Here is a 10842-nt window from a genome sequence, read left to right as displayed (position 1 = left end):
GGCCAAACAGAAGATTTTAGCCTCTTCCTGGGGCAGTGAGGAAACTCCTGGAATTACTGGAAATGGGGGTGACTGTCAGGCTTTAGGAAACTCACTTTGGGGGCTGCGTGGAGGATCACTGGGCAGCCCCCCTCCCCCTGCAGGTCAATGGAAGGATCCAGTGTAAAAAATAGACTCGAATACAGGACTACAATCCCCACAAGCCTTTGCTCCACTTCCCCAAAATGCTTTGTAATCTCACGGGAATTCTGAGGTGGGCCGAGATCAAGGAAGGATTTAAGCTGGTGGCAAAGGTTTTTGGGGGTCTTTTGGACTTCCGTTTTGGAGCAGGCACGTCTCTTGCGTGATGTGAGGTTATTTTGTCTAGGCCTCTGGCCTAGGCACATGTTTCTTACTTGTATATTCTTTAACCTTTAATCTTCAATAAACCTCTAAAAAAATATAATACTCCTTGCAGAGAGAAACTAATTTCTACCTGCCTCAGTCTCCCCGTCTCCCTAAATTTTAATCTTTACACCAGGAAAGAAGGGGGCACGTTTGCGAGACGGGAGGAAGGCAGAATCAGAGGATGTGGGGGCTTCTTTGTTCCAAGAATGAAAATAAAAGGAGGAAACAAAAGCAGTTTGGCAAAACTAGCCAAGAGTCCACTGCCTGCTTTCTCCAGGAAGCCTGTCGGGATAGCCCCCTCCTCACTAGCTTATTTACCTCCTCCATTCCAAGTCCTCGACCTCTCTGCATTGGCATGGAGGGCCGGGAGTGGGGATGATCTCATTCTTTGGACTCGCGGCCTCCACTCCCAGCACAGTGCCTGGCACATAGGGGGGCTTCATGAACAAATGGCTGCGGATCCACTGCCGGATCGGAGGGTGTCGAGCCTCCTGTGGGCACTGTGGACTTTGGGGCCAGGAATCACGGTGGCCCAAGGGGGCTGGGCCTAATAAATACTGCTGGACGACCGACTGAAGGGAACCTCGGAGAGGGGGCTGGGAGGGAGGAGGGGGGCACCCTTGGGAGGTTCTGGGGCTCCTGGCAAGGAAGCCCAGGGGCTGGCTGGGCCCGGCGGCTCCTCGGCTTACCTGGGTCCGTGTTGACAACCACTCTGCTGCGCACCAGCTCGGAGGGCCAGAAGCTGCGCTCGGCCAGCCACGGCTTCAGGTCGACGAAGGCGTCCGGGATCTGCTGCAGCACGTGCAGGAGGTACTCGCACACTTCCTCCCCTTTGCTCTGAACCAGGTCCAGCATCTTCCGGACCTGGCGAGGGACAGGCGGACAGGCAGGCGTCAGCTCGCCCCACGGAGGGTGCGGGGGTGGGAAAGGGGGTGCCTTCGGATCGGGCCCCACCCCCGTGCTGCGTGAAGCTGCTCGTCCAGCTGGGAGAACGAGTGGCTGGACCAGTCCAGCCCAGGAGTCGCCACGGGTTTGGTTTTTGTCCCTTCCCTTCTGCCTCAAGACTCGGTACTAAGTGTTAGCTCCAAGGCAGAGGAGCAGTGAGGGGTGTGTAATGGGGGTTCAGTGACTTGCCCAGGGTCATACCGCTGGGAAGCTTCTGAGGCCAGATTTTAAAAAGTTTGTTTTAGAAACAAAAAAGAGGAAGAAAAACCATCCGCAACTGATTCATACACTGGGAAAAATCCAGGGATATGCGCTGCCTCCCTCCTGGGGACTTCCTCCCGCTTCGGGGACGCCTGGGCCACAGGAGGAGGGAGTCCAGGGCTGGGCCACTTGGGGGCTCTCCGTGGCGGGCAGCAGCCCGGCTGGCTCTCGGGACCGGCCGTGGGGCTTCTGTCCGTGCTCGGGCGCTCCTCTTTGGCTCGGTCAGAAACAAGAGCCCGGAGGGGCTGCAGGAGATGAGGGAGCCTGAGCCGAGACAGAAGGAGGAGGAAGCGAGGTCCGCAGGCCGGGGAAAGGCCCCGAATGGTCAGAAGGGCAGCGGGCGGCCGTGGGAGCAGGGAGATCCCCGTCCCGGGACCTGTCAGAGCAGAGGCCCGCCGCAGAGGGAAGCCTCCCGGGCTCTTCCCACCCTATCGAGGCAACACAGCAGTGAGGCCTTCCTTTCTGATGACAAATTGTAAACAGTGAAAATGGACGGCAGGGGCAGGGGCAGAGCCAGTCTTTTAGGAGGTTCTGCGTCACTATTTGGGAGAGAATCATTTCTCTGGAGTCGGGAGGGGTCTCTGAGGCCATCTAGTCCGACCCTCTCGTTTTACAAAAGAAACAATGGAGGCCCAGGGAGGGGAAAGGACTTGTCCAAGGTCACACAGGCAGGAGGACTCAGAAGGGAAGTTTGAACTCAGCTGGGTTCTCGGACTCGTAACCGATGCCCTTTCTACCACCCATTTGCCAGGATTCTTCTACAGACAGAATAAAGGCATTTATTATAAACCCCTCGAATTGGCCAGTCAGTGGGTCACCCAGCCCCCTACACGGTGCTCAGCTCGCACCCAATGGCCTCTGGGGCCAGGGAGGAAGTCCTCCCAGCCCCCTCAGCTGAAGGAGAGAGGGGGGAGAGAGAGCAGCGGCACCTTGTCTGGCGGCGTGGGGCAGGCCCCCACGATCTCGGCGTCTTCCATAGAGAAGTAGTCATTGGCCATCAAGTTGTCGAGCAGACACTGGACATTCCGGATGTGGGTGACCAGCAGCTCTCGGTCCACCTTGAGCAGCTTCATGAAGGAGGGGGGCCCCGGGGCCTTCCCATCAGGAAGGACTCGGCTTTCCATCGCGAGGGGAACAAGAAGGGCCTCTGCCCAGATTCATCTTCGGCTGCGCCTCTCTCTGACCCGTCATGCCTGTGGCTTCTCCTTCCTCACCAAAGAGCCTGGAACACACAAGCCAGAAGCTGCTGTGAAAACGGAGCCGCCGTCGCCTTTGTGTTCTGCTGCAGGGGAAAAGGAACAAGCACGTGTTACTCACCCCGCGACACGCTGGGCCCTGTGCTGAGGCCTCTCCCAGTATTCTCTCACTTGTTCCATTTTACAGTCGAGGAAACAGGTAGATGGAGGTGGAGGGACTTGCCCAGGGTCACGTAGCCACTAAGTGTAAAGGAGGCAGGATTTGAACTCTGCTCTCCCTGATGCCGAGGCCAGCTCTTTCCCCATTCTATTTCCTGCCGTCCTTTCTGGGATAAAAAGGAGAGACAGTGATTTGGTCCAAGAAGGGATTATTGGGAGAGCCAGCGACCTCTACTTTATTTCTGGTGAAACCCTGCAAAGTTATTCCTATTAATTTAACAATATTGCCTGTCTGGACTTCAGAAAAAAGCTTTTCCCTTTGAAATAGGGCAGTGAAACCTTCTCACTAGCACTGGGAAGTTGCTTAATTTAGAACAAAAAGAGGGAAAAGCCTCTCCTTCCTTCTTTCTCCAGCCCCTTCTGGTGACCAGGGAGGTGCACGCCTCAGGAGTCCTGCCTGGAGTACAAGTCTCCAAGACTCCCCGGGGATTGGTGACTGGCCCAGGACCTCAACTCAGGAGCCTGAACCCAGGCTGGGGGGGAGGGGGGGAGAGGGCGGTGCCTGAACAATCCCCCACCCTTCCCGCTGGCCTTGGGATTGGAGGATCAACCCATCAATATTCTTTCAGCACCTACTATGCACCGGGCACCCTCCCAGGCTCCAGGGATAACAAAGAGGCAAAAGACAGTCTCTGCCCTCAAGGACCTTACAGTTTAGACAGACGGACACACGGACAATCAGACACACACACAGTCACCAGGACGAGTTGGGGGTCTAGGAGCATCCAAGCTTACTTTTCAGCAGGAGAAGTCAAATAAGGCTTTCACAAAGGGTTCTAATGACAAAGATCCATCGGCAGGCACTGAGGATGGTGCAAGGGGCTGAGTTCTGAACCAGAATTCGGGAAGGCCTGAGTTTGAATTTTGCCTTGGACATTGACTATGGGATATGCCACCTGCCTGGCAGACTGCTGAAAGGCTCCCATGAGACAGTCCACACAAAGGACTTTGTAAATCAAAGAATTCTGCCAGTGGGAGCCATGATTGTCACGGCTCCCCTCACCGTGATAAAGACACACTGAGGACGACGATGGAAAGGCTGCTTAGGCATAAATGGGCGAAGAAAAACTACCATGTCCTCCGATTGGGGAACAGCTGAACAAACTGTGAGATCTGTTGGTGATGGAATACTATTGTGCTCAAAGGAAGGATGAACTGGAGGAACTCCATGTGAACTGGAAAGACCTCCAGGAAGTGATGCAGAGTGAAAGGAGCAGAACCAGGAGAATGTTGTACACAGAGATGGATACACTGTAGCACAATCAAATGTAACTGACTTCTAATGCAGTGAATCAGGACAATTCTGAGCGACTTATGAGAAAGAAGCTATCCACACCCAGAGAAAGAACTGTGGGAGCAGAAACTCAAAAGAAAAACAACTCCTTGATTACATGGTTCGATGGGGACATGATTGGGAACATAGACTCTAAATGAACACCCTGGTACAAACATCAATAATATGGAAGTAGGTTTTGATCAATGACACATGTAAAGCCCAGTGGAATTGTGTGTTGGCTACGGGGGGGGAGGGGAGGGGAAAGAACATGAATCTTGTAACCATGAAAAAAAATTCTAAATTAATTAATTAAATAAAAATTTAAAAAGAAAGAAAAACCACCAGATGTCCCAGGGAGGACTGAAAACAGCTGCTGTCACACCCCTCCCGCCCCCCCCCCCCCCAAAGCATCCCAGGACAGCAAAGCCCTGATGGTTGGAGCTAGAAGGGCTCTTGGAGGTCAGTTTACAGTTGAGGAAACTGAGGCCCAGAGATCTTGCTGAGGTCAGTACAAGAACTGTGAGGAGGAAGCAGCTTTCCTGACTCCAATGGGTCACAAATTGGGAAGCCCCTTTGTGAATGGACTCATGGGCCCTGAACTGTCAGTCAAAAGCTTTGTGTCAGACCAGCTAGCTCAATTGGTGGACATACTTTACAGAGGAGGGTGAGGTCATCAGTCCCTTCCATCTCCTGCACCCCTCTCCCAGGGGAGCCCCTTTGCACAGGGGGCTCCTGGAGTTGGTGCCTAGACCTGGAGCGGCCTTAGAGAGCAGCTGTGGGTCATCTTTAAAAGCAGACTTGAATTCAAATTCAGCCTCAGACACACCTTAGCTGTGTGACCTTTGGCAAGTCACTCATCCTGCCTGCCTCAGTTTCCTCCCCTGTAAAACCACCACCTCCCAGGATTGCTGGGAGGATCAAACGAGATAATAGTTGTAGAGCTCTGTGCCTGGCACTGAATAGGTGCTTAATAAGTATTTGTTTCCCCCTTCTTTCCTGGTAATCAGAATCGATCACGACCCTCCAGGGACCACATCTGAACCCACAAGGAACAGGGAGACGAAGTTCATCCTGATGCTGCTCACCCAACCCGAGAAGCTGTCCCAGACCTGTCGGCTGCTGGACATGGCGGCGGCTCCACTCCTGGGGGTCTCGATGGCTTCCAAAACACGCGGAACGGCGAGGCCGGCGATTTGAGGGGCCTCCAAAAGCAAGAACCACAGGGTGGAGTAAAGGGGAGACCTGGGCTGGCGCCCCACTCCAGACATTGAGTAGCTGTGGGAGCCTCAGCCAGTCAGTCTCTTCTCTGCACCTCAGTTTCCCCACCTGACAACATGTCTTGGGTGAGTTCAAGGCACCAGGCCCAAAGGAACCACCTCACAGAACATTTAAATGGTGGGAGGCCGCACGGCAGTTCCCGTGGAAAGGGCTGCGTGTTCTAAGTGTGGGTTTGTTTTCTTAACGTTTCAGCTTGTGTTTATTGACAAATGACGTACTCTACAGCCAAAGGCGGCACAAAGGACTGTCAGTTTCTTCCAGACTGGCAACAGAAGAGAACTATGGGAGGAACACAAGACTCACAATGTGAGAGGGCTAAGCCTGGGTGGTGGCCATGGTGACTAGTCATTCTCTCTTTGATTTTAGGGCCACCCCTCTGACTCCAGCTGGAGGTCGGGGGGAGCAGCTTATGCCTAGAAGTTTCTTCCACCCACCAAGGGAAGAGTTAGGCCATCCTGGGTCCCAGTTAGACCCCATTTGGGGGGCTGGGTTCATTTAGGGGGACCACTTTTAGGAAAGGACATTTTTTAGTACTGGTATCCTCAGTGTCTAGAATAGTAGTTGTAGTAGTAGCCACTTCATAAATTAAATGTTGCATATAGAAATCTATCTTTCCCAACAGGGAAATAGGAGGAGAAGGGGATCAGAGGAAATAGAGGGGGCATGATGAAAGGGGATAGATAGAATAAAAGGAGAGTGAGAAGAAAAAAAAGGAAAAAATGGGATGAAGGGAAATACTCAGTAATCATAACACTGGATGTGAATGGGATGAGCTCACCCATAAAATGGAAGATAGTAGAATGGATTGGAAGTTAGAATCAACAATAGGCTATTTAAATACTTGAATCAGAAAGACTCACATAGAGTTAAAGAGCTAGAGCAGAATCTAATATGCTTTAGCTAAAATTATAAAGATTGGAGGGGGGGACAGCTGGGTAGCTCAGTGGATTGAGAGCTAGGCCTACAGACAGAAGGTTCTAGGTTCAAATCTGGCCTTAGACACTTCCTAGCTGTGTGACCCTGGACAAGTCCTTTAACCCCTGTTTGTCTTAAAATAAAAAAAAAATTTTTAAAGAACAAGTTTGATGCTGAAGAAGACTAAAGAAGGCACTGCCCACTGCTCCTTAGCACAGATGAGGAAAAGGGGTCTATGGCTGGTGTAAAGATTAAAATTTAGGAATATGGGGAGACTGAGGCAGGTAGAAATTAGTTTCTCTCTGCAAGGAGTATTATATTTTTTAGAGGTTTATTAAGGATTAAGGATGAAAGAATATACAAGTAAGAAACATGTGCCTAGGCCAGAGGCCTAGGCAAAATAACCTCACATCATGGAAGAGACACCTCTGTTCCAAAACGGAAGTCCAAAAGAGCAAGAGAGAGATGGAGAAATAGAGCGGGCACCAGCTGTCAGAATGAACCCCAAATATTCTACTTTGGGGAGACACCACTGAACTTTATCCTTCGAGATCTTATGACCTCTTTTGTGCAATTCCAAAAGAAGGTGTTTACTATCTTCCTGACATGCTTCTGCATTTGCGGAAGCCAAGAGTAGGTCATCTACGTATTTTATTAATTTGCTGTCTTTAAATTTTATATTATCTGTATCTTGTCCCAAAATTTGTGCAAATAAGGTCGGACTTTCTACATAACCCTGGGGCAGATGACTCAGGAATATTGGGTGCCATTCCAGGTGAAAGCAAAAATATGCCTCGAGTTCTCATGTATGGGTATGGAAAAGAAGGCTGAGCACAAGTGTAGCTGTGCTAGGAATAGAAGAAATAATAGTATTGATATTGGGAACTACGGAGTGTCTCTTTATAACGTGATTGTTCACAGCCCTCAAATCCTGTACAAATCTATAGAGGTGTTTGCCATCGGGTCCTCTTTTTGGTTTTTTAACGGGGAGGATAGGCATGTTGTATTCAGATTTACAAGGGAAAATTATTCCTTGGTCAATTAATGAGTTTATTATTAGGGTAATGCCCTCTGTTGCCTCCTTGGAGAGAGGATACTGAGGAATGCAAGGAGGTGGGCTGGATTTAGTTTTTATTTGCATGGGAGCAGCTGATTTAAGTAAGCCTACATCAGTAGAAGATGTGGCCCAAAGAGACTCTGGTATATCTGTACGTATTTCAAAGATGGGAGGCTCCTTTGCCTCCTGGCTCTCTGAGAGAAATACAGGGAGTAAATTTAAGGTTTCCTCAGACACTTCTAAGGAGAGGGAGCCATCTGGGGCGCACATTATTGTGGCTTGTAATTTGCATAGTAAATCTCTCCCCAGCAAATTTGTGGGGGATCCAGGCATTAGAAGAAAAGAATGTTCAACAGTTAGGGGTCCCACGCGTACCATGCGAGGAGAAGTTTTGGACCTTTAACGGTTTTCCTGAAACACCTACTACATTTAGGGAGCCAATAGAATCACATTTCTCATCTGGTTTGCTTACTAGAAGTTTCTATCACCAAATTTGCCAATCTGTTCATAATAATGGCCACTTTGGTACCCAGGGCATCGTGGACTCTGTTAAGAGAGTATGGATAGCCCCTGGTATAACTACCATAGCCTCTAAAGTGTGTTCAGCCTGCCCTACCTGCCAGGCATATAACCAACATGCATATTGTGGAAAAGCCTTTGGTGGGCGTCCTCTGGCTCACACACCTTTTGAGCACCTGCAGATAGATTTCATAACGATGCCAAAGGCTGGACAATATAAATTTTGTTTGGTCATAGTAGACCAACTAACCTGATGGCCAGAAGCATTTCCTATAGCCCGAGCCACAGCAGCTTTTGTTGCTAAGGTGCTTTTAAAAGAAATTATTCCTCGCTTTGGCCTGCCAGCACGTATTGATTCTGATAGGGGAAGTCATTTTACTGATTCAGTTCTAAATCAGATATATTCTTGCTTGGGGATAACTCCAAAATTCCATGTTTCATATCACCCCCATAGCTCAGGCCAAGTGGAGAGGATGAATAAAGAACTTAAGACTATGATTGGCAAATTATGCACTGAGACCCATTTAAAATGGTCTGAAATTCTCCCTCTGGCCCTATTTTATCTTAGAAGCAGGCCTAGAGGAGACTTACACATCTCACCATTTGAGATGCTTTTTGGACATCCACCTATACAGGCTAAGCCTTTCTCCCCGGCTTATACATCGCTATTTGGGGGAGATATTACTATTGCTTCCTATATACAGGAGTTACGGCACAAACTGTGTGAACTTCATGAATCCAGAGCTGCAGTACAAGCCGGACCACTAGACTTCCCACTTCATGCCCTGAACCCAGGAGACAAGGTGTATATAAAGAACTTCCAGTGTTACTGGAGCAACCCAGCCTTCCTGGAAGGACCATTCCAAATATTGTTAACTACTCCAACATCTATAAAGGTTGGAGAAAAGGACTCTTGGATTCACTGCTCACATGTAAAGAGAGCATCTTCTGTTGAGACTGATTGACTATACCCTATACATGCATTGGAGATAACTACCCACTGACAAGTGGAACTGTTTTATTCTGCTTTTGACACATTGAATTCCTAAATTTAATTTTCTTCTTTTTTCCTTTTTTCTCTTTTCCTTATTTTATTATTATCCTTTTTTACAATATTTTATTTTTCCCCTTTTTTTCTCATTTCTATGTACTTAAGGTACATACAATCAATATTAATTTTATTCTACAATAATATTAGTTTCTTCTTTAATATAAATATATGTATATATAAAGGGTCTATATTTTTCCCTTAATTTTTTCCCTTTTTCTTCTTTTGATTTTGTTTTTTATTTTATTTCATTTTGTTTTGTTTTCCTTTTGGATTAACTCACACACCCCCACAACTAAAACTTGAATCCTCAGCTGGACTCAGTGTTTTTTTCAACACTTTCTTCAGGGGGGATTGTATTTCATCAAATCCAAGATTTAAATTTTGTTCGAGAGAGAAATCTTCAGAGAAGAAGCTAGCTAACTAACTGAATCCAGAGAATGAACTGTTTGCAGAAAGATATCTAAACCTTTTCACTACAGGAAGATCCAGAATGAACCTTGGGGTGTGGTTGATTGAACATTTTTTGAATGTACACTCTTATGCCAAAGGGGACTGCCCCCTAATTGGCTTTTGTCAATGCACCCAGCAAAACATTGGTTTGCTGTCTTTCTCTCTCCTCTATTTCCCCATATCTACAACTATTATAGTTTTCCTCTTAGTGGGTAAAAATTTTGTATACACTTACAGTTAGAAATTTTTGGGGTGCAGTACGCTTATGTTTAGTGATCAGTTGGGGAGACTAGTCCCCCAATCATCATCAGGGGGGATTGTGAATTTTAAAATCTCCATCTTGGTCTAGCACCCAAAAATTGTGCACACCCACACTACACGGGCATGTGCTAGTCAATGACAAATCAGAAATAACTAGCTGCCCACCCGGGCTGTCCTAAGCCAAGCTTGAGCCACCATTGGCATGTGTGAGGCACAGGAAGTGACGGAGAGAGCAGCCTCTGGGATTCGCTCACTTCCTGTAGACAGGGCTAGACGCCAGTTCGTGTTAGAAGCTTGAACAGTGAGGAGGCCCGCAGACAGCTTCCCTTCAGATCGGTCACGTGAGTCAAGGACTGATTGCTTCCACCTTGGCCCTTTGGGCCTAAACTCCCTCTGCCTTGGTCAGAGGTTGAGTAACCCCCTTTCCCTTTTCTCCTCTCTCCTTCTCTCCCTCTCCTTTTCCCTACTCCCAGTGTGATTAAACCTCCATAAACTCCATTCTGACTTGAGTGTTTCATTTTAGGAATTTCATAAGTAAATTCCTTGGCGGCCATTGTTCAATATTATAATACTCTTAAAAGGTGAAAATTTTCACCACAACACTGAGGAACACAACATAGAATTCATGATTTTTCCCCTCCTGTATTGATTAGTTGTGCTGATTTTTTCCCTATTCTTCCTGTTTTTCTTTTTAATATCTTTTAAAGGATGATTCTCTGGGAAGCAGGAGAGGAAGAGAGATAGGGAGAGAGATCTAGGCAATGTCAAAATAAAAGTGATCAATAAAAAATCGACACACTTTTAAAAAGGGAAATGGCAGTCACTAGGACCTGGGAGGGGTTTCTCAAAATCAGGTTATGCTAACCGTACTTCCTTTTTTTAATAGGTTACATGGCTGGTTCATCAGGGAAATGTCACGGGTGTAGTAATTCTGGATTTGAGAAAGGCAAACTTCTCGAGATATTTCTGTGGCCAAAGAGAGTGTGAGAGTGTAGACTGAATGAGCACAACTAGAGGGATCCGGCAA

At 48.0% G+C, this 10842-nt stretch overlaps 1 protein-coding gene across 1 annotated transcript in view; it reads right to left on the bottom strand.

The window, feature by feature from the left end:
* The window catches only part of NOD1 (nucleotide binding oligomerization domain containing 1), a 38893-nt gene that overhangs the window by 20682 nt on the left and 7369 nt on the right, over positions 1-10842 (bottom strand). The window contains exon 2 of the mRNA XM_001381483.5: positions 2523-2875. Within this exon, the coding sequence (XP_001381520.4) occupies positions 2523-2717 (195 nt within the window). The 5' untranslated portion in view covers positions 2718-2875. The remainder of the gene's footprint in view (positions 1-2522; positions 2876-10842) is intronic.

Source organism: Monodelphis domestica, chromosome 5, assembly GCF_027887165.1.
Source record: "Monodelphis domestica isolate mMonDom1 chromosome 5, mMonDom1.pri, whole genome shotgun sequence".
Lineage (NCBI taxonomy): Eukaryota > Metazoa > Chordata > Mammalia > Didelphimorphia > Didelphidae > Monodelphis > Monodelphis domestica.
This window is presented reverse-complemented; position numbering and strand designations above follow the sequence as displayed.